The 23,900-nt window shown below is 44.4% G+C and overlaps 1 protein-coding gene across 2 annotated transcripts in view; it reads left to right on the plus strand.

Annotated features, from left to right (window-relative positions):
• The window catches only part of LOC135396638 (ribosomal protein S6 kinase alpha-5-like), a 75,204-nt gene extending 59,576 nt beyond the window's left edge, over window positions 1-15,628 (plus strand). For both annotated transcript variants that reach the window (XM_064627714.1, XM_064627715.1), the window contains exons 9-14: window positions 1,143-1,262; window positions 1,361-1,437; window positions 5,609-5,753; window positions 6,088-6,258; window positions 7,619-7,831; window positions 11,468-15,628. In XM_064627714.1, coding sequence (XP_064483784.1) covers window positions 1,143-1,262; window positions 1,361-1,437; window positions 5,609-5,753; window positions 6,088-6,258; window positions 7,619-7,831; window positions 11,468-12,466 — 1,725 coding nt within the window. In that variant the 3' untranslated portion in view covers window positions 12,467-15,628. The remainder of the gene's footprint in view (window positions 1-1,142; window positions 1,263-1,360; window positions 1,438-5,608; window positions 5,754-6,087; window positions 6,259-7,618; window positions 7,832-11,467) is intronic.
• The last annotated feature ends 8,272 nt before the right edge of the window (window positions 15,629-23,900 follow it).

Below are 23,900 nucleotides of genomic sequence, written 5' to 3' on the forward strand. Positions count from 1 at the left end.
TTATCTGCGAGTGCGGCTTATCTGCAAAAACATTTTCAAAATGTATCTAAAAACGAGTCCTGCGGCTTATCTGCGGTGCGGCTAATACGCGTGAAAATACGGTAACTGCATTTGCTGCCAAACAAGTTAGTGTGCTATCCTACAGAAATCTCAGTGAGGATGATTTGCTGGGTAAAAATTGGGTTTCATCCTAAAGTGTCAACCTTCAATTTGGGGTGCAAGTTCGGGGAAGAATTGGGTTAAACCCTAAAAATTCAGGCTCTATTTATATGTACGCTTTCCAATGGCGTGCAACCATTGTTACACCACTTTTATTGGTGCTCTGCATGACATGGAACTGTTAAATGATTTTTACGATGAAACACAAGGTGGAGCGCCTTGTAATGAAACACATTACGCTATATTTTTTTTCTGTCATAACTACTGTATTTTCTTGAATGTAAGACGACCCCCGACTTCAGGGTACACAATTTTATAAAAAAAAGAAAACAGAGATTGGAAGGCAGTATAACATTTGGTAACGATGCACGATACCATTTATTCACCACCATTTTCTTCGCCGCTGTTTTCTTTGTCACTGTCTGCCCACAGCTCATTGTGCTCCATTCCGTTCAAAGCATTAGACAAACCAAAATTTTTAAAAGTGCGTACGACAATGTCGTCAGGCACATCACACCAAGCATCCAAAATCCACTGCGCTGGTACAATTCTTTATCTCTCCTTCTTGCTTCAGTTGTCTTCTAACATTTATTTCTGATACTTCAAACCACCTTGCTGCCGCTAAATTGTTGCCACATTCAGTGGCGAAAGCGATAATTTTGCCTTCGAACGCAGCAGTGACGCCATGACAGTTCATCTCCATTTGCATTGCTTCGTTTGTTTTGCGCTGACTTACGCTGAAAACCATAACACGTGATATCGGTTGTGCTGTGCTATTGGCCCGCTCCCGCCTCACGCGTGGACGGCACGGATATTTGAATCTAAGGTGACCCCCCACATTGGAACATGGGACTCTGAAAAAGAAAGGTCGTCTTCGAGAAAATACGGAAATATGCCATCTTTCTGGAGTTTATTTCTGTTCTGTTCATATTGCTGTTAGGTTAATGTTTATCTTCACTTTGTCTTTCTAAATTTTCTTCTAGGGCTATTCATATGTTGCACCCTCTGTCCTGTTCAGTGAACACATTCTCACAGATGAACTGCTGGACAGTCGCTTCGAAAGCCGTCCTAGTGTTTCACAGCTTTTAGCAGCAAAGTTCAAGGTGAATGTCAAGCACCTCTTGTGATGATGTTTAAACGGTACTCATTTTACTGCGCTCGCATGATTGTGATCAAAACCATTTGCCTGTTCTGCATGCAGAATTCTCCATTCTTCCAAAACTACGACTTGATTACCAAAGAAGGCATTCTTGGAGATGGGAGCTTCTCGATTTGCAGGTATGGTGTGCATTGTTCCACTTACTCAAGTGTTCTCTTTACAAAGAGTTAGTGGAACCGAAAGGAACCATGAAGATTCATGAAGAATCACGAAACAGACAAAAAATTTCAGTTCTAAGTGGAGAGTGGTTCTCGAAGATGACTTTTACCTGGAACATATGCAATTTTACCATACTGCACTTCATGCGGTTGCAGTTCACTTGCAAATTTAGTGGTGGACGGCTGCCGGACGGCCCCCCTACAAGCAGCCAGACGTGGTTGCATCAGTTGCTCATTTCAACCATGTCCACCAGCTTCTGACGTCACGTCTAGTTTCTCTGTCACGCCGGCGGCGGTTGGGTCGCAGCATTCACCTTTTTTTGGCCGTGGTTTCTTAGTCAATACCTGAGTTATTCCAACCACATAGTGATCGTATTCGTGGCCAGGAGTGCATTAAAGGAGCATGGAAGTGACATTTAATGTGGCTCAAATCTCTGCTCCATCGGAGAAGCTGTCCACCAGGAGTCACCATGCAAAATATTTTCGCTCTGCGGCATATTGTCATTACGCCATCGAATTTCCAAAAACAGTCAGAGAAAGCAGCCGCGGATGACAAACACGAGCCTCGCGTGACATAGAAACGCCTCTGCGCCTTTCTCTTTGCTTTTTTTTCTTCTCAGCTCATGCGCCGCTTATGAGCTGTGCCTGTGTACATCACTTGTCACGTGCCGGAGCCCATGATACGTCACGACGTCCTCTCATTCAGCGATGCAGTCTTTGCACGAGTAGAGGATTGAAAAAAAAATGTTCGGAACAGAGCCTTGCACGTGCTCTGTAGGCCACCTTATTTTATTCATTGCAGAACATACCACAGCAAAAAACAAAAATATTTTTGGGGTCACTTCCATGCTCTTTTAAAGGGACCATCGCATCCGGAAACATGTGTACGAGACCGAAACGGTAATGTTTGTCACCGCTTCACAGTCAACTTGGCCAAATTTCTCTTCTGAAAACAGCTTACATGTTAAATACAGGAGTTTTAAAGATTCGCACTCCCTCTGCAGCTAAATAAGCCCCAGTGATCGTAGCACTATTATGACGTCAGCCAGGCACACAAATGGCATCGCAGCGCAAGCAATTGTCTCCGAGCTCGTCTGCTTCGCGTTCGCACCACAATATACTAAGTGAAAAGACCTCGGTAAATACGCTGACTTTCGTTTACCAGTGTGAGTTCAGACTCGACCATGTTGGGTGGAACACAGTGTTACGCTCCTGGCTTACGAACATGTTCGGCACTAAGGAGACACAACACGCCACAAGCCGATCGCAGACCTTCTGCGACCAGCAGATGCTGTGCCTTTCGCCCGCCGGTCAGTCACCAAGGCTGCCAAGGTCCCTGATTGAACTTGTCCGTGCCAAAGGGCGCTCACTGGTTGACCTTGTCCGAGCGACGTTTCCTTCGATTTCCAGAGAGGGAATTCTGGAATATTCTCAGTATCCTTCGTCTGCTCTTGCCTTTCATGCGTTTCATCAAGCTGCACGGGAACAACGCCACCAATTTCTGTGCGACTTTCAGCATCATTATCAGTGATGAACGTGGAGTAAACTGGCACTATAGTTTTGGAATTGTCTGCTACGGATGCGATAGTCTCCCTAAAAATGCTTACAGAGGCTTTGAGTGCCTCTTCATCATCCCTTTAAGGCTAGGATCTCACCATACTAAGCTTGTGTACGCTATTACGCTGTGGCGGACTGGACCAGCCTTGGCGGGCACAGAGCTGTCTTATGCATGCATGCATGCATTAGGCATATGCAGTAGTTGACAGATTTTCTGGACTTGAAGGTGACTGGAAAAAAGTCTGAATAATACAGCAGTCTGAAAAATCTGACGATTACTACATTCAACATTATTTCACCACAGCTGCACCAAAGATGTCTATAATTGTGCCCTGCCGCATCTGGTGCCTGCTTGTCATTGTTGTAAACGACGACGCCGAGACATAAGAACCGACGATGATGAAGTTGTGGTATGCGTGCAATGCGCGTGTGTTCATTCTTTCTTCGGGCAGCGTTCTGTATGCATGGGTTGAATAAACGAGTTCTTCGAGTACTCTGCCGGAGTCCTGAACTTCGATCACTCGACTTTTACAACGTAACATATGGCGACGAGGTTTGGCGACTTCTTGTCGTCCGCTATTCCGTTTGCAGCAGCGTACAGTTCGAAGCGTTCCATGTAGACATCGAACGCCGTTGTCTGTGGGTTGAATTTCTTGAGGTGTCCTACATTTGCCATCCCTGAACCGTTGTCTCTTCTGCGTGCATCGTATCCGCCATCTCGTCGCCAAATGTTACGTTGTAGAAGTCGAGTGATTGAAGTTCAGGACTCCGGCAGAGTACTCGAAGAACTCGTTTATTCAACCCATGCATACAGAACGCTGCCCGAAGAAAGAATGAACACACGCGCATTGCAGTCATGATACAGTAGAATCTCGATGATACGATCACGGATGATACGAATTTCGGGATGATACGAATTCTGTACCGGTCCTGGCCGGAATGCCCATTCTTCCCATGTATTAGAGTTTGGATGATACGAACGCGTTATCTTGCCTTTACGGATGATACGAATGAGCCAAGGATGCGACAGAGGTCGTTCCCCCGTGACGCGAGAACGCTCAAGTCATGCTGCTGCGTCTTTCGAAAAGGGAGGGCGTTCCTCACCACGAACTCCCTTACATCATGTAGCGCAATTCAAGCAATGACTTTCCTTTTGGTGGTGGTGGTGGAGATAAGATCAAAGGGATTGAACGGCCAGGAACCTTATCACCTTATTTCTGTTTTGACCTTTTTACCCCCTCGCAACAATAAACCGCGAAGCTGTGTGACATCGCTCTGGCGGAAAACAGCGACCAGAACCCCAGAACACGTGGAGGGAACATATCAGGACAACTTGTGGCAACATTACGCGTCACCATTCCGCAAGTTGGCTTCACCTAACGCCTGTGTGCTTCAGGAGAAGCTCGCTTTAGACCACTGTCGCGCGACTCGCGGGTGAAAAGCACGTGCTACGTCTTTTGAATCATCTCGCGTATTCGGGCAGCATTGGCCAAACACCGAGACACAAAAGCGTTACAACCGACATCTTTCATTGACAGTAACGGAAAATGAACAGTCACTGTCTATTTTCTTGCCTCCATTTTTATTTTGGTTTAATTCGTTTGATACAAATTTTGGATGATACGAATTTTTTCCGCAACCCCGTGAGATTCGTATAATCGAGATTCTACTGTATCCGCTTGCATTTGCGTGAGTGTCACAGGTTCATCACAATAGCAACAATGGTTTCATCATGCGTGTGGTCGACGGTTGTGGACAGTTGTGGACGGTCAGGGCGATTGTCTACAGAGTCTTACTTTACAGCTGCACAAGCAGTTGCTGCCCAATTTACGGATCAGACGCGCCCATAGCGTCGAAAGCTGATGAACAGCGACACATGCACAAACAGAATCTTGTGAGGGTGTCCCAACTCCCGAAATTGCTGTCGCCGAAAGCCGCAGCATACGGGTGCCTCTGTGGCGTCACCTAGAGGGACGGTTTGGAAGTTTTAGATCAGTCTCGCCTAAGATTCCAATTACCAATCCAAAATGGCGGTTGCGAAGTTGCCACCGCAGTGCCGAAAATAGTAGTGTTGGCGCTTCTCTGCAAGCGTTTTGGTCCGGAACATTGAGCCTACGGACTTTCACGTGTCTCAAAAAACAGTCACAAAATGTATTAACCCTATGGCGTAAGTCACCGTTCCCCGTGAGAGTCCGAAGTATTGAACAAGTCTGAATAATCGACGTCCAAAAAATCAGTCCGCTACTGTATATAGAAAATATGAACACAGCTCATGGGTTTGTTCCCAGAAATACTAAATTTCTTGCAAAGGGTTGCTTCCCATCCATTTTTACTCAAACGTGGCAGTTCATAAGCATGTGTTGTTATTTGACAAGGGCACACAAACTACACATCTCAAGTGGATACATGCTCGCATAAAGCTCCAGTGACTTTGTTTAACAACATTGTGTAACTTGTTGCATTCCTGTCTGGCATGGACTGGCAGGTGTACTAGTTGAAGCACGAAAATAACAGGTTACCATAGGAGCTGGTTCACAACATGCTTTGTAATGGTATCTCACTTTTGTGTTTGCAGGAAATGCATTCACAAGAAGACTGGGCAGATGTATGCTGTGAAGATTATTAGCCGCCGTCTTGATACGACACAGGAGGTTCATCTGCTGAAACTGTGTCAGGGACATCAGAACATCGTCAACTTTGTTGAAGTCTTTCACGATGAGGTAAATGTCCCTCCTTTCACTCGTTGTGACATTCATGGACTGTCCTACAATAACATACCATTATTTGGGACTGAAGATTAGTTACAACTAATGCTTATCATAGCACCAGTTTAACAGTGCAGTGAATTCAGAATTCTTTCACATACAATTGTAATGCTGAAGTCCTGCTGATGTGTGCTTCAATGGGTGACGTGACGGGAACCAGTCAATCGTAATATTGGAGTTATTGTTATGTTTTGGTATACTGTAATGAACGGGCTGGACTGTATAGTGTTCTGGAGGTAACTTACTTGGCTATGCAAACGACAGTTAACGGGTGTGCAACTGTTCATAGGTGCATACCTACATAATACTGGAGCTGCTGACTGGTGGAGAGCTCCTTGAAAGGATTCGCAGGAAAGCAAGGTTCACGGAAAGTGAAGCATGCCGTATCTTCCGACGACTGGTTTCTGCAGTTCACTACATGCATACTCGGGGAGTTGTACACAGGGACCTCAAGCCTGAGGTAAGCAGCTGCACAATTTGCATTGTGCATTTGCATTGTGCAGTTCTGATCACAAATGCTAACTCTGTATGACAACTTTCAGTTCCGCTACTGCCTATAAGAAATCCATAACTGAGATTAATCTGTAATTGCTATACAGCCACACTTCTTCATAACAAAATTCAGGCGTATGGAAAAAAAAAAAGATGTTGTAAAGCTAACTTTGTTACACAGGGTTTGCAAAGATTTCACGTACAAACTTTTGTGAATGCACACAAGTACAAGACACAGTGCAATACAAGTGTGAATACAAGACACAGTATTACAGAGGCAGCCTCACAGAAGAACACAACTGTATAAACTGTATAAAAATTTATAATGATATATCTGTAGCAGAGAATATGTGGGTGCATGCAGATCCCATTAGAAGGCCACTGTTTACAGCTATAGTGTTTTGTGGACTCGATGTCTGGTTTCGCCTGCATTGCATGGTGTAGTTTCTGTTTCGGGAAGCTAAATGGCAGCATGTTTGAAAGTGGTAGACAGCAGCCCACACACCACAGCATGACAAATGAGTGCAGCATGCATGTAAATTGACACGATTACATAGCTGTGCAGGTGTTCACTCGTAATTGTAACTTTACTCACTTAAAACAAAATGATGCACAGAAGCCAGTAATGGACAAAGCAAACAGTCTTCAGCTACTCGAGAAGTATGACCCGCATTTGTGACCATTTATAATAAGCCAAGTGGGTCATATTTGCAGGCCAAACCCAGAACTATTGCTGAAACTTCATTGGAATTGGAACACATCCAGCATCTGTGCATAGAGAATATGTCACACTATTCGCACTGTGTTTGTGCACATGTTGAAAGAAGCATCTATTTCGATAGATTGATTGCAGGATGCATCAAAACCTAACTGTAAATAGCAATTCACAATGCAACAATTTCACAAAATAATTTCACTTTATTGTAAGCTTTTAAAGGTTCAGGCAATATATTACTTGGTCCTTCTACGTGGTCATATGGCATATACAACATACATCATATACAATATGTGCTTACATCTGCAGGGCATCTGCAGAGATGATTGGCAATGACATTTTCAGCACTACTGGCCCAGTTTAAGTTTGACAAAAGTTTTGGCTTGCAATGTGGCCGATTGCATTTACCGCTTCATATTTTGAAAGGAAACTTGCCTTGCAATCAGTGCAATATAGTGTTCACCTTCAGAAAGATAGGAAACTTCACTTTCTATACACACTTGCTGCTTACTGCACAGATTTCAGTCAACATTAAAAATGCCAACTGCATTTCTCTTCTTTCCCTGCACATGTGTTGAATTTTTACCAATTGAGCTTGTGATACACTCCACAGAATCTGCTGTTCACGGACAGCTCGGACAATGCCACTATCAAAGTGGTTGACTTTGGCTTTGCTCGTCTAAGGCCTGCTGATAATCAGCTTATGAAAACTCCTTGTTTCACCCTGGGCTATGCTGCTCCTGAGGTTCTTCGGCAGGCGACACTGGGATCTCATGCTGCTGGTTACAGCGAGTCCTGCGACCTCTGGAGCCTTGGGGTCATATTGGTGAGTAAGCAGAACTGTGTAAACTAGAACTAGTACTGATACTGCTGCTGAGGGCTGCTTCTGACAGTGTTACTTATAATAGCACTGTGGTGCACAGAGTGCAGTGCATGACTAAAATTGCTGGAAGCAGTGTATCAGTAGTGCCTTCTGTTTGGGGATTAAACCCTGTAAAACCCCCTCTTACCCTCAAATTGCATCATTGTCACTTCAGGTAAAACCTGAAAGTCCGCTTCACTTCCACCTTTCAAATTCTTCAGTTACCAGTTCCAGTTACACCATATCAAGGCTTTTGAAAACATAGTGGTCATTGTCGCGACAGGCAGTTATTTCTGCATAGTGGTGATGACTCCATTAATTTCCAAATTGTTTCTTCAGAACTGTGGACAGCTATGTGAACGAGGAATACGGATTGGCAAAAGATAGTGAGAGGAAATGTAAATAGTGTCTGCAATTATGGAGAAAAACACGGGATTTTAAAAAGTAACTAATTATTGTAACTACAGGTTTTCCTGCACATTTTAAGCTAAGTGGTATTTGAATTTCGCATGCCATCTGCTGTAATCCAGGCGCCACCTGAAATAATCCAGGCACCACTCAATTTAATCTGGGTGCCATCTGAAATAATCCAGGTGCTACTCTATTTAACCCGGGTGCCATCTGAATTAATCTGTGGCGTTTTTAGCATGTAACTGTGCATTCACACAAGGGACATCCCCACGGAATATTCTATGTAGTACAAGGAAAAGTAAAAAGCTGCTGACAGGATTGAAGTTCTGCTGCATCTCATGTTGAGCATTCGCGCAGCGCCGAGATATCTGGAATTCGAGCGGAAGTATAGCAGATGACACCATTGGAATATCTTGTGACTGAGCTGCAGGGTATCACTGCGGTTAGGAGAGCATGAAAAGACATGACTCACATCCTGCATCTGATGTCGTCTGTTATGTGCATCATGCCTTTTAATGCTCTTCCAACCGTGCGGAATATCCTGCAGCTCACTCACAAGATATTCCGTAGCAGACGACAGGATCAGTGGTGTCGTCTGCTATACTCCCGTTCCAACTCCCGATGTCTCGGTGTCATGTGAATGCTCAACATAAGACACGGCAGAACCCATCAGCAGTTCTTTTTTTTCTCTTTTCCTTCCACTAGAATATTCCGCAGGGATGTTCCTCATGTGAATACACTGCTATAGTAGCCTAGCATAGTTATAGGGCTTAAAAACACCATGGATTAAACACCCAGATTAAATTGAGTAGCACCTGCATTATTTCAGATGGCACCCGGAGTAAACTGAATGGCGCCTAGATTGAATGAGATGGCACATGGATTAAAATACGTGGGAAAACCTGCAGTTACGGTTTGAAGTTATTCTCTGAGGGAGAGTAATTGAATGGCTCTCTGCAATAATGATGTAAGCATAGGCGCCGACTGCGGGGGGGCGCGGGGGCCCTTGCCCCCCCGGAACATGAACTAGGGGGGGGGCGCCGCCTCCCCCGGGAAGTCCCGCTAAGAGACTGACACCAACCTTTGGGGCTCGGCGCGCCCGGGTCAAAAGAGCGAAGAGGCACCAACCCCAAAGATGCATCTTGCAATTTGTAAAATATGTATCCGCCCACCATGCTCATCACAGTAGAAAGTAAGACAAGAAAGAAAAACACAACACATAGCCTGAATTTCGCCCAAAGCAATCAGATCAATGAAACGAAGCAGTCGAAAAGGTACCAGCAGCTGCCAGTGAGGTGTAACAGTAGAATCTTCGGAACGCATATCCGTTGGGAGCAGGTTCAACTCCCGCTGCTCCATTTCATTGACCATATTCATAATATTGCGCGCATTTCGGGTCAAACACCGAGGATTCAATGCGTTTTGTTCCTTTTGCAGTCAGTTTTCAAAGGCGTAATGCCTTCAGTTGTGCACATGTTCACTGTTTACGTTCTCTCTGTTTTTTCTTTTTTTTTTCTGTTCTTCCTTCCTCTTATTTCTATACCAGTTCTGCATACATCATAAGATCCCGCCAGAGTGTGTGATTCTTCAGCTTTAGTTTTGTGTTCTTCATTTTTCTTTTTGTTTCCTTTTGCTTTCTTTTTTCTTTGCCTTTTTTGTCTACCCCATTTCACTCTTTTTTTGGAATAACACACCGACATCCATCTGGCTTACCTTTCTTTTTTTTTCTTAATAAACATACCCCCCCCCCCCCTGCCACAGTACTTATTTTGCGGTGCGCCCTTGCCCCCGCTGGGAAAATGAAAACTCTCCGCCTCTGGATGTAAGTGAAAATTTGCACTTTGGAGAAATAGCGAAAAGAAGATTCCAATGAGCTGCCACAAAAATAGATAAGGATATAGTAAATTACCGTTTTGTGTAACAAATGGTCAACATTCACCTTGCAAAAAATGGCACTGTTGTTAAAAAAATATTTCGAGGAATTGCATTCACTTACATTATTATTGTATAGCGAAGTAGGTCGTGAAGCCGAGGCCTCTCAACAATATACGGGGTGTATCTTTTTAGCTGCAACAAATTTTCATTAAAAGGGGAGTTGCTGTAGGATGCTTTTACTTTTGTCATTGGATTGGATTTACTTTTCTGGAACTGCAGTTTCTGCACCAATTTTCTAATACAGCACTCGAAAATTTGTTGATACACATGTAAAGCGGGTCTGTATTTACTGACTAAAATATTTCTCTTGAAAGCAATGTAAATTAGTTTACATCGTTATTGCAGAGAGCCATTCAGTTACAGTTGCAAGCCTCTCAGTAACTATAGGCTCTCCTGCTCATTTTAATCCATTTGGCAAATGTTTAATCTAGGCACCAGACTAAATAATCCACCTGCCAAATTTTTAATCCGGGTGCCACACCATTTAATCAGAACGCAAAATTTTTAATCTGGGTGCTGAATCAAATAATCTGTGTGCAAAAATTTTAATCCGCATGCCATTTATTTTAATCTATCAACAAAGAATTGAAACAAATCAGGGAAAAGAGGGGTGATGCCAGGAGTCAAACGTGGGTCTTCTGATCTCCGGTCAGAAATGCTAACCGCTACACCACACCAGCACACCGTTTCCCTTGAGCCAGGGTACCTCAAGTACAGGGGGGACGGACAACCAGTCACGCTATTCCCATTGTCTCTTACATCTTTCTCATTCACTCTCTTATTCAGACACGAGGCAGAACGATTTGTAAATGACGTAAACAACGAGAATTGGCTGAGGCATACAACAATTAGGGATGACACAGTTGAGTTGTTTGAATTTGTTAATTTCTGCGCGCTTGAGGCTTACGTGTCTGTGTCGTCCCTAATTGTGGTATGCCTCGGCCAATTCTCATTATTTACGTCGTTTACAAATCGCCCTGCCTCGTGTCTGAATGAGAGAGTGAGTGGGAAAGATGTAAGAGACAATGGGAGTAGCGTGGGTTGGGTGGTTGTCCGTCCCCCTGTACTTGAGGCACTCTGGATCAAGGGAACCGGAGTGCTGGTTTATTATATTATTAATGTTAATATTTTAAGCAATGTTTATATTAATATTCTGTTTCAGGAAGCGATATTTATTGACATTAAAAACTCTGATACTCTTGCACCAGAAAACATGGACATCAAGTGTGACACAGTTCTTGCACTCTTTTCTAGTACACAATGCTGTCAGGCCGTGCTCCATTTCAATCACCAAGTCGCAATGTCAGCGCTACGGCAATCATGCATCGCATCCGTGAAGGGGAGTTCACTTTCACCGGCCCACAGTGGGATCCTGTATCACAGCAAGCAAAGGATGTCATACGTGGTCTCCTCACGGTCGACTCCCAACGGCGTCTCACCATGGCCGAACTCCGATCTCACCCCTGGGTGCACACCCGAAGTAGCCACTTGTCTGCGCAGCTCATGACTCCCGACGTTCTCAGTTCATCTTCATCCCCTCGCGCAGCAGAGTCTGCCCTGCGTGCTACATTTGATGCCTTTCACCTTGCCACGCGTGGAGGGTTTCGGCTTTTGGATGTCTCCGCTGCACCTCTTGCACAACGACGAAGGCTGAAACGAAGTTCTGCCGACGTGAGAAGTAATTCCTCAGCATCGACAAGTAGCGGAAGTTCATTTGTGTCTTCATCAACATCCTCGTCGACTTCAGTGTCAGAGGTTGCCCCCTCTATTAGATCCTTAGGGTTCATACCAGGGAGAGAGGATTCCCGAAGTACGGACACAGTCTTCACATACCCCGAGACGAAAGTGGCAGCTTATCTTTCGACGTTGCCTGACGCAGGAAAGGAACGTGACGCATGGCTACCACCTGCAGAAGCAAAGATGACGACGGCGTCTGTGTCTGCACCCGTTCCCGAAGGGACGGAAACAGTGACACCTTCACAGAACCATGTGGAGGCATCTCCAGAAGGAAAGGACATTGGGAATGACAATAATTTACAAGTAGCACTGACGGAAGAGATCATGGATGCATTGAGCCAACCTGTGGAGGACGCAACGGGAAGGTCTTGGACTCGATCATTGAGAAAGCGACCGTCCCCACAGAACAACCTTCCCAGTTCCACGAATAGTAAAGCGGAGTCAAGTGATGGTTCCTCGGGGACAAAACGGGTGTGCCGGCATCCGAGGCAGGCACGGAAAAAAGGAAAGAAATGAAATCATCCCTAGTTTTCAAGGTATAACGTCGTCATCAACACAAACTGTACATTTCATCACACGTGTAGCCTTCTCAGTCACTTGAAGACTGTCTTGCAGCTGTGAGTGAATGGAGTCGAGAAAAGCTCTAGACATGGTGCACTTAGACACTTTGAATGAAATGCTGCATCATTAGCTAGAGCATCTTAATGATTTTAAAATAGTGTGTAAAAATTACCTAGGATATTTTCATTGGATCACTATTTTTGCAATCAAATGAAAAGGTTTGTATATTTCACTGGTAGAATGTATTTTGGAAGCTACGTTTTAGCACTGACAAAGTAAAGCGTGAGACTGTATGGCGTCAGTAGCTTCCCGTTTTCAGCCATTATGTTTTCCTGAGGTAAAGCGAAGATTGTTGCAGAACAGAAGTTATCCCTGTTATATTATTATGTAATAAGCCAAAACTTCTTTGCCTATTTTTGCCATGTTTTGGAGTATCTCTGAAGGCATAATCGCTGAAGACAGGAAACCCTAGGCATGAGGTAGAAGAAGGATTCGCTGTGGAATGCTAGTGATATGTGATAAAAATATGGGATATTATGTGTCCACAGTAAACAAAGCAATTTACTTGTCAAAATTATCGCATACTATCTTACCACAGAGTTTACTGTTTCATTAATACATAATATGTCATCAGCTGCAGGTTTCATTACTGTGAGAGACGCGTTATGCGGAGTTGTGTCGTTAAGCTTGTTATAGTTATAGGGAGTTATGTTCAGGTGACAGTTAGTTCAAGGTTCCACAGTGTGGTGCTGTGTGGCCCGTAGAAAATGGATGCATATTTATTTAAATATTTATCGTAGGTTACTTTAGTCAGAGTGCAGTTGTGCACAAGGTTTTCCACATTCCCATCATGAAATTATTGCTCAGTATGGAAACCATAACATGCACGTTAACAGTACTTACAAAAGCAGAAAGAAGCACTATTGTTCCCCATGAACTTGCTTTGTACCGTGGTGGAGTGACATTACTTGATAAGGCATTTTGTATCTCATTTAGGTTTGTTTCTATTCACTAATCTCTTGCACTATATGTCAACGGATCTAGGAAGACCATAGTATGAAAAATACGATAGATGGCAAGCTATTGTGATTGCGACTGGATGTACTGGTTTCAGAATAATCAGAATGTTGGTCCTGGGAAGTACGTTCAATGAGCAGCCGTGCAGTACAAAATGCACAGGGGTGTGACATGGCCTCTTAATGGGTACATCCAGTAGGGTGCTGTACATACAGAGGGGCGGGCGACACACTAAAAAGTATCTCTTTTGTACTTATGGAGTAGGAACATTATCTTGATCGTAGTCATCCCTAGCTCAAATCATTGTTAAAATTCATAGTGTAGCTGAACTGGCTTGACAATGCTGCTGTGTTTTTAAACTGTGCTCGGATAGTGGCATGCAGTGACCAGCGGTGGCAACTGTGAAAGGAGTGCATTATTTTTTACTGCTGTTTGGGTGGACCAGAAAATTCCACTAAACCTTGACCAAGCACCTTGTACTTCATTTGTGATTGTCAAAATGTTAGTGGAGGTAACTGCTGCATGTGTGCTGAGTGTGCCCTTATCTCTAAATATTGCATTTGAAAATATACACCATATGGCATGGTACGCAGCAATAGCAGACCCCCCTCTTCGGAGGTAATAAGCAGCAAGGAAGCCATATGTCCCCAAAATGAAAGGAGCAAAAGTTTAGTACCAAATTTTATCTCCACAGAACGAAGGAACACTGCCTATTGCACACATTCAGGTGTATGAACATTTCTTGCTATATATTACAAATGCTACAACCTACCCATAGGGGCCACCATGAAGCTGTCACTTTTTTGTAGGAGCATGCCTCACCTAGGTATGCTAAATAGATACTCCAGTATGTGTCTCATAAGAATTCAGTTCGACATAATAGTTAGAGTTGTGCTTTGTGAAGTGGGTGTGCAGTTGAATTCTTTGTGAAAAGAGATTTGAGGCCATCCTGTATTCAAGTCTACTGTTAGCTGCATGCCTAAAAATATTGCACCTGAAAAGCTTCGTTTAGCATATGTTCTCGTGAGGCATTGGCGTTTCCATTCTGCAGTTGTGGTAATATCCTAATATCCCGACATGAATGTTGTTGTCTTCCTTGCCACATCCTGTTCCTGGAATCTATGTGGCAAAACATTTTGGCAATGCAGTATCTTACAATAACCTTTAAAATTATGCTGAAATTTGAACTTAAAAATGCACCTAAACTCATTTTACTTACTTACTTACTGTTATCATGAAAGTGATGTTGGCCAACGGAACTGCTTCTATGGATCTCGGAACGAATAATGAGACAGAGTTAGGGCTTTATTACTACTATCGTGTGTACTAAAATCTTGCCATCCAGTGCCAATGTTGTGTAGAGTGGAACAAAAAAACACACACTCTCATGTGGATTCAGTTTAGCAAGCTGGACGTTATACAGATGTCAGGTTGAGTACGTGTTGCCTTTCTGGCAACTTGCAGAATGGTTCTTGCTAGCAGTAAGTGTGATGTACTAGCAAGATTGTGAGCTGCTGGTTGGACAGGTTAGTGAGAATGAGCCGAGTGATTTGTATTTTTGTACGCTGGTAGAGGATATACAAGTGCGGCATTTTTGACAGTCTCGGAGAGTAGAATAATACGACTTCAGTGGCCTTACAGAGTTCAGAAGTCGGGAAGGTGTTGGGGGGCCTAGTCACAATTTTTTTTTTCTCTCTTTTGACAGGTGTACAAATGCAGTCATGCTTTTGCTAGAATCCTAATCTGTCTTTCGTGGTACTTGGCTGTTAACTAGTCCAATCACCACCTTGTGATATGCTTGTCAGAAAAACAAAAATGTTCGAAGACAACAGAGAAGGTGCAGCATTCTATTTTTGTAATATACTGTACATCCCCGCATTGTTAGAATCTCTTAGATCTTGCCAGGCATTCCTGTTTGTGCGCAGAAAGCGTGTATTTATGTAAATATGCGAGTTTGTTAAATATTCCAAACTTTGGTGATGGAAACATTTACGGAATCTGTAAAGTATTTGTTTGTGCAGCTTTCATGAGAAAGTGCTGTGTACAAGTAAATATAAATCTTTATTATTTTGTTGTAATAAATAGTAATTATTATTATTATATGGTGTTAGTATGTGTGTTTACAAATCTTCATTGCCATGGCAGGTGTCATGACATTGTGCTTGATTGTGGCATTGAATGGGTGAAATAAGTGAGTCTGGTGTTACTCCAACCTACCTTTGCAGGTCATTGGGCCGTGTCTCTGTACATTGAGGGTGGGCTATACGAGCATGGCAGATGCCACTTGGGGACAGTTAAGGTTCTTTGGGGTCTGGAGGACGCTTTCTATCCCGGTAGAAGATTCTATGGGCACTTTACTTGGGGACTGGCACGGACAATATTTTCAACACGTGTAACTGAGTGACATAGTGCATCTCTCTACAAACAGTGGGGCCTACGTTCGGTCTACGAAACTGTCCCTTTAATTCGTTTCTGACCAGCGGCATGGCCGAGTGGGTAAAAGCATCTGCTCGTTGGTGGTAGCCAAGCGTGCGCTGAAGACTGTGAAGTGGTGAGTTCCAATCCTATCACCCGCTGTGCTGTCTGAGGTTTTCTCCCGGTTTTCTGGCAGACTTTCTAGACGAATGTTGACACATTTCCCCCTGTAGTCGGCCCAAGACGCACAATAACCCTCCTGCCCCACCCCGTCCTGCTGTCCTCTCTCCATATGTCCACGTCGGAATGCTGCTCATAGCCACAGTTGCTTCACCGCACTAACACGGAACAATAAATAAAATAAAGTCCTTTCTGTGCAACTTCTCCAGGCTCTGTAGTGCAGAAAGCCTGGTGTTAGCGAATGGGAGGCCATAGAGCAGTGGCGTTACTTGGGGGTGCGAGGGGCGCTGTCCGCGCGGAAGCGGGTGACACGCCCACCGGTTCCACTGCTTACCCTCTTTCTCTGGGGCCGCGATGACGCCAAAAACAACGTGAGGAGACAGTGCATGATTTACAGTGGTGGGGGCCCAGGGCAGCGTACATGGTGGCCGGATCATGGGGCCCTTCTCCTTGGTCAATACTTTTCATGGCGCTTCATATTAGCAAAAATTATGGCCACGTCCGTAGAGATGCCTGACCTCGGTGCGACTATTCCGTGCGATCTGCATATATAAAAAAAGGAAAGAAATCTCAGGACGCGCGGTGGTGTAAAGCGAATTTCCGCGACAGCTGCTGTGGGTGAATGTTGACATTTTTATTGCTGATGTATGCACAACAACTTTAGAGTGACGAGTACTTATATGTACCGAGAGGGGGACAAAGGGGGGAACCATAGCCTCCCCCTGGAGCTCCAAGGTCACTTGTGAAAATTGTGCGCTTTTTAGTCATTATAGGTCGCCATGATTATTCCCAGATGTCATAATATGAACCTCAGAACACCCGCACAGTCCACGGCGTCCATCTCCAGAAAATAGGGTGTGGCACTTTTTGCCCCCGTTGGAACAAATCCTGGCAACGCCCATGCTGCCTCACTCGCGGTACTGTTGCGGTGGGGGCAAAGTAGGTGGCCACAACGATGAGTCCACTCTCAAATTCACTAAAAAACTGAACATAACTAAAACATGGACAGTTAACACAAAAACCGAATAATGCATTATAGCTGAGTATACAAGCCAATATGTTATAGGAAACAGTAGACGTCCCATTGACATCGTTATCCAGCATGGACATCCCTGACACGTTTCCTGGACTGCAAGACGATATGTTCTCGAACATCCCTGGGACATCTGAATGTCAAAATCAGTACGTCACCAGGATATATTTTGGGCACACTTCACGCTTTGCGGCAATAAGGCCTTTCAGCGATCTCAATAGGGAAACTGCGCTGTTCAAGTCGATTTTTGGACGTTTTGCTGGTCTTGTTCACTCTGTCTAAAATATTGTCACAAAACGCCGCATATATAGATTCCCGGTTCAAGTCATGACACTGTCAATGACACCGCTGGCTTTAACGCGCACAGCCATTTATCTCGATCGCTAGCAATGACTTCCAGCGCTTTTAAGAAAATACAGTAGCACCTGATTAAGGCTCTCACAGCATCCGCTCTGCAGGACCATCATGTGCCAGTGACTCTTTGAGGTTCTGGTAAGGGCTGCTTTTCTGAGCAGCATATAGGCGGACCTTTGTGGTGAGGTCAGTCATCACCTTGTATCTATATATGCGTGGATGCTGTAAAGAACACGCATACATGCTCTAGGAAATCGAAAAAGGCAACAGCAGCGGGGCAGCACTCGGCAGCTGATTTTGCCAGCACATTCAGAGAGTGTGCTGAACAAGGAACTCACGAGTAGCTAGAAGATTTTTCTGTCGTACTATAGGGCTTGAAGACCTTTGTACTTTCCACTAATGGACGCAACATTATCGTAAGACTGCCCACGACAGTCCTTGGACATGTCCTCAGCCTTATGCCCAGACTTGTACCTATCTTGAGTATGTACTCAAAATACAGTATTTTAAATACTTTTTCCGATATTTTGATACTCTACTCAATACTTTTTGTGACAAGTATTTTTAAAATATCTAAAATACCTTTTTCAGTATTTGCTATTTAGTACTCAAAATGCTTTCCTTCCTGGTCAAGCCGTATTCAGCACACTTCCCCGCCATGTCCAGATTTTCAGCTCAGTCGAACTTAACCCCTCCCCCCTTTTTTTTTCTTTCTTTTTTAATTCGCGCGTTTGTCGTTTATCCTCCTCTATAATAGGCTTGTCCCAACCGCTTGGCCTTGCTTGTCAATAGCACGACCCCTTCGTCAGAAAACGTTTGCTATTCATATTGCCAGGTGAATTCCGGCATTTATTTCCTCGGTCACCTAAGCAAGAAACACGTGCCAGAAGTTGAAAGACCCCAGCTGACGTACAGGGGGGATTGCGAAGTTTTGGGTCAGAACATATCACCAAAGTTCAGCAAACATTTTTACGGCCACGTTCAGAATACGCGTTTCACTTACTGCTAACACGAAGTTCTTTAAAGAGTCTCTAAAATACTAGTACAGTCGACCCCCGTTTATCCGGACGGTGCCGTTCCCGGGCGAAATCGTCCGGATACCGGGGCATCCGGATAAATGAAACGACTGAATAGAAACGTCCTACGGAGCAAGGTTTAATTAAAACACAGAAATCTCGTCAATTACAGCTGTTACATAGTAGTGTAGGCACCCGATTCCTGCAAACTTTTGTCAATTGCATAGAGTTGAGCCACGCTGTTGCGCTGCTCGAAGAATGTCAGTGCGTACGCAAAGTGTCAATGTCGGAGCCTTGTTTCTCACTGGCGTCATCGGCACCGTCTTGCTGCGCATCATCGGAGGCAACAGCAGCAATCACACCGGCATCAGTCATAGCTGCGCACGCGTCATCATCCTTATCAACGTCAACGTCGTCAGAAACCGCAGCATCATCTACGGAAGTCGCAGTCAGCCTCTGCATCAGGGATCGCAGCTCAGCTAGGGGAATGTCTTCATCGGCCAACTGGCCGTAAGCAGCAGGCCCTCGGGTTGGAGTTTTTCATTCTAGAACCGGACAGTTGCTCGAGATATTTCCAAATGACTCGACTGGTCAACGTGACGCAACGCACACAAATAGAAAAGGGGGTCATCGTGCACGGTTGTCTCCTCTACGGAGGAATGTAGGTCCCTAACATGTGACGGGACACAGCGAAAAGGGTGACGAAGCGGGGTCAGTGTCTCCTCTTGCTCACGGTAGTCCGGATAACTGAAGCTGGATTACAAGAATTTTCGACTTTCGTTCCCTGGAATTCTTGTCCGAGTCCGGAAGCTGAAGTCCGGATAAACGAGAACAAATTACATGGAGGAAAATCCGTTCCCGTGCCTTTTGTCCGGATACCGCGGGATCCGGATAAATGAAGTCCGGATAAAGGGGGTCGACTGTATTTAGTACTCTACCCAAATTACTTTCACTTTTCAGAATTTTATAATCTATTTTAAATGATGTTTGCGTGGAGTATTTAGTATCTTATTTTAAATGCAGTACAGTACAGTATTTTGTACATGTCTGTTTGATGAAGTTATGCCCCTGGTCAGGCATGAGCCGTACGAATCTTCCAAGCGCTGTGATCCGGCGCTCCTAGCGCGTCTGCGGCAGGTCAAGCGTCGGTTTTTTTGCAAACCCGAAAGCAGTGGTGGGCAGTGTCGCAGATACATGTATCTTCGATACAATCTTTCGATACATTTTGTGTACCAGTATTAGGTATCGCGTGCCAAAAATGAGAGTATCGGAGTATCGGTATCGAAAATACGTTTTTAGTGTATCGTGTATTTTAACGATACTCGATACTAAAAAAAGACGCAAATATTGAGGCTGTTGTGAGACTTAGGGTCGGCGGCGCTCGCTCAGGCGGTAGTACAAGCCAGGCCGCAGCGGCGTAGACATGTCGACCATAAATTTGTTCGAAGCTTACGTCCGCGCGCGCGCTCCATCGTCAAGGTCGCCCGGAGAGGAGGCCCTGGGCCCTGCCCTGGGACGCGCTCGTGGGCGCGCGCGGGTTCTAGTTGGTTCTAGAAGAATCTCTTCCGTCTCTTTCTACGGCGGGCGCGCCGAAAACGCCTTACACAGGACCAACCCACTGATCTCTATAGTAATAGGCTGGATAGCGGATTGAGGGTGCAACCGTACGGTTACCGGACGCCATCTTGGGAAGCTCAAAACATTGCCGTGCGCGACTCAGCTGCATTATGTGCATGCGCCTTTACGTAGCATTTTTGTGGTGTCATGCCCGCCTGCTGTGGTTATGGGTGTGCTGACCGTACTGGCAAGGCACCGGGGACGACATTTCACAAGTAAGTGACTTGGTTTTACAAATAAATGTGATTTATTAGTCCACGAGCGGGGTGACAAAACGTTGCTGTTGAAGCATGTGCGCGGCACTTTGTGAATCGTATCTCAACATCTAAACGTTGAACTTTAAGCAGTACGTTATCTGGATAGAGTCATTGTGATAGTCTAGCCTTCCTGCAGTTCACGGGTATGGTCTCGGCACGCAGCAGGCGTTGAAGTGCGCTTGTCAGCTGTGGTATCTACGGCTCAGTTTGTTGGTCACGGTATCGACGATTGCTTGCTTGGATTAGCCTTGTCATCCCTTCCGTAATTGATGGCATAAATTGTTCAATGCAGGTTCCCTCACGGCCGCCCAGAACATTTAAACAAAGTGTGCTGTGCGGTAAATGTCAGGCGAAAGAACTGGACGCCGTCGACGACATCACTGGTCTGCAGCAAACATTTTAAAAACAAATGCTTCGACAGAACGGGCCAAACCGTTCGACTGAGGCCTGACGCTGTGCCCAACAAGTTCGACTTCACAGAACACCTCCAGAAAGTAATAATGCATACGTCATATGTAGAGGCCGTATTTATATGCACTAAAAGCTGGTTGAACACACATGCATGAAAAATTCATTACTCTTGCTCAAAATATGCACCTCTAGGAATTCACTTGCATGCATTTAAAACACGCAACAAATTCACTGGGGCAGAAGTATCTTACTTTATGTAGTGTACAAAAAGCATGCAGAGTTGAAAGCATAGATCGAGAAGTTGCCCGTCAAAAGGAACTCGTTACAATGTTACCGTGTGAAAAATGCAACTAAGTTAATAACTAAGTTATTCAGCCTGAAACGTAGCTCGAAACGTTACAAAGTTACTTAAAAAAAAAGAACGAGTTACTCCCAAGTTACTTCGGACACAAAATGGCACTACACAGGTGCAGTTGAGTTCGACCCTGAGTTGCCTGCGTTGAGTTCTCGTTTATGTCCAACAATTCGAACGCTTTACATCTTATTCCCTCATCTGTAAAGGGGCTCATTATTTTATTCCCCCCATTCCACCAAGCACTGGGGTAGAGTATCGCCTGTTGCGATGAAACTCCCCACTCTCCAAGGCCGAAAATAAAGTTGTTGTTGTTGTTGTCCCTGTGGGCACACGATGGTTCAGCTTCATTTCAATAGCAGCAGTTCTTACTTCCTGAACAGAATACTGTCATTGACTGGACATCACGTTTTATGACATAAAATGCCGTGGAAGAACCGTAAAGAAAGCCAGGAAATAAGTGGACGTGAGTGAAAAGCGAATTAGTAACTTGGAACTTAGCTTAAGTTACTTTGGCAAAGTTACCTGAAAAAGGAGTTCATCTGAAAGTTACCACGGCGCAAAAGTAGCGAGTTAAGTTATATAGTTACCAAGAAAAGGAACTTAGTTACAGTAACGAGTTACCTCGAACTCTGGTTGAAAGTGTGTATTTGCATGAAAATCTAGCCTCTAGAGTCATGTTCCCTAGTTAAGAGTTTCAAGCGATGGTTTGTCCAATATATTAAAGCACTCCTGAATTATGCATTCACATGCAGTAAAAGCCACTCCATATTGGATAGGACAATACTAAGATTGGCAAAAGCATATAAAGAAAAAAGTATTGCATGAAAATTTTGCCTAACGTACAAACTCGTATTAGTGGGACATACAAACACACCAGCCACACGTCTCTTTGGTGCGTTCCAGCATGTTTACTTTACTTAGAGACAATAAATAATTTTTCAACCTTGAATGTCTACTCTTTATTCTCCCTGCTTAAGTTTGCGACAATATATGTTTGAATGCAGCCCAAATGAGAACATTGTGATCCGTCTGATCAAAGAAGATTCCCAGTGCTACAGCAGTATCGGACTGTACCACCTTGCCAAGGAATATACAGAGAAGGTGACAGCCAGGCCTCATCTGCGAAACAAATTGTCAAGATTGATCATATTCAACAACCAGTAATGCACTCTGCCCACTTACCTGGTTGACTGCTTCAAACTTTGTGTTGCCACTGGACTTGTGATACTTTGATGTTGGAGCTTCCACCACAAGACCTTGCTACTTAGCCTTTTTATGACTTATTCACTCTACCTCTAGTCATTTTGAACTGTCTTTACCGCCATTTATTTCCCCAGTGCACATATTTCTAGTCGATATGTTTTTACCGTCATATAGCCTTTATATCACGTATCATTCTAGTCCTTTGGAAGTGCTTTAGTGCCGTTTTCGTGTCATAACTAGTCATATCTAAACTTCGTGTGAAAAGCATAATGTTTATACCCAAGCAATAGGTGGTTACATAAACAAACGTGCCAAACATTCCCTGGCATTCCACACCCCCGAGCAGAAAGGAAATGGGAGAAACACGAGAAGCAACACGCTGCACACGCTGACAGACGACAAAGGAAACGTAACACAACAAATACAACACCACACAAAACCAGCAAATCACATAATCGAAGTCCAAAGTACAAAATTGGAACGACACGACCTCACACGAGTACAAAATAGACAGGAAATAATATGTATGTGACGGGATTTCACACAAAAAACGTAAGGAATCCAATCACGAGGGATTTCTGCAGCGATCCGTGGCAAAATTTTAGCGAAGCAGCAAGGGAAGCGCTCACAAACAGCAAAACTTGTCGCAGCTTACATGCATTCCAATGGGCTGTAATGGCTCTTTTGAGCACCGCAATATGGCGGCCGGTTGGCGTACCCTTTCCCGCGATACCCTCACCCATCCGCTATCCAGGACCAACCTCACGGCTTCTGGAACTGCGCTGCCCGATGTCCCCCTCCTCAGTGCGCAAGAGCACGTCCACTTGACTTGAAGTGTGGATTCCGCGTCTGCCATGCGGAAAGAATAACCGCCGGCTTAGCTTGAGCACTGTAACCCGTTCTACAGCTCACAATTCACAACGGCCAACTAAGAAAATCAAGTCAGAGGCAAAGTCAGAGGCTACCGGGTAAGTACTGCAGTACCAAACGATAAAAGCAGCAGAAAAAAAGTTTCAGGTTTATTCGTATGTATAGTCAAGTGCTCACAGACCGGTACGCACGAAGAACATTGTCTTAAAGAATTGTTTTTTGCTAAGCTGCTTATTGATGCGATCGTTTCAACGTACCCATGGCTTCAGTCTAAAGTTCTAACAAGACTAGCTGCTTAGACAGTGCAGCTTCATTAAATCCGTGCGGTCGGATACGTTCAAGCCCTGTCAGAAAAAGTGCGCTATAAAAATACACTAAAGGCTCTAGAAATAACGAATAAATGTTTTTACTTCCCTAATCATATTACCAGCTTTATTATATTGTTATTTCAGTGATGTAAACTTCGCGAATCATAACACCAGCTTTATTATATTGTGATTTCAGTAATATAAACTTCGCTAATCATAACACCAGCTGTATTATATTCGGGATTTCAGTCATGTATCGAAGTACCGACGATACAGTACCGAGTATCTGTATCGAAAATCAATTTCGGTTCTGTATCTTGTATCGGTATCGGAAATACAATTTTTGAGGGTAT

This window comes from Ornithodoros turicata, chromosome 6 (genome assembly GCF_037126465.1).
Source record: "Ornithodoros turicata isolate Travis chromosome 6, ASM3712646v1, whole genome shotgun sequence".
Lineage (NCBI taxonomy): Eukaryota > Metazoa > Arthropoda > Arachnida > Ixodida > Argasidae > Ornithodoros > Ornithodoros turicata.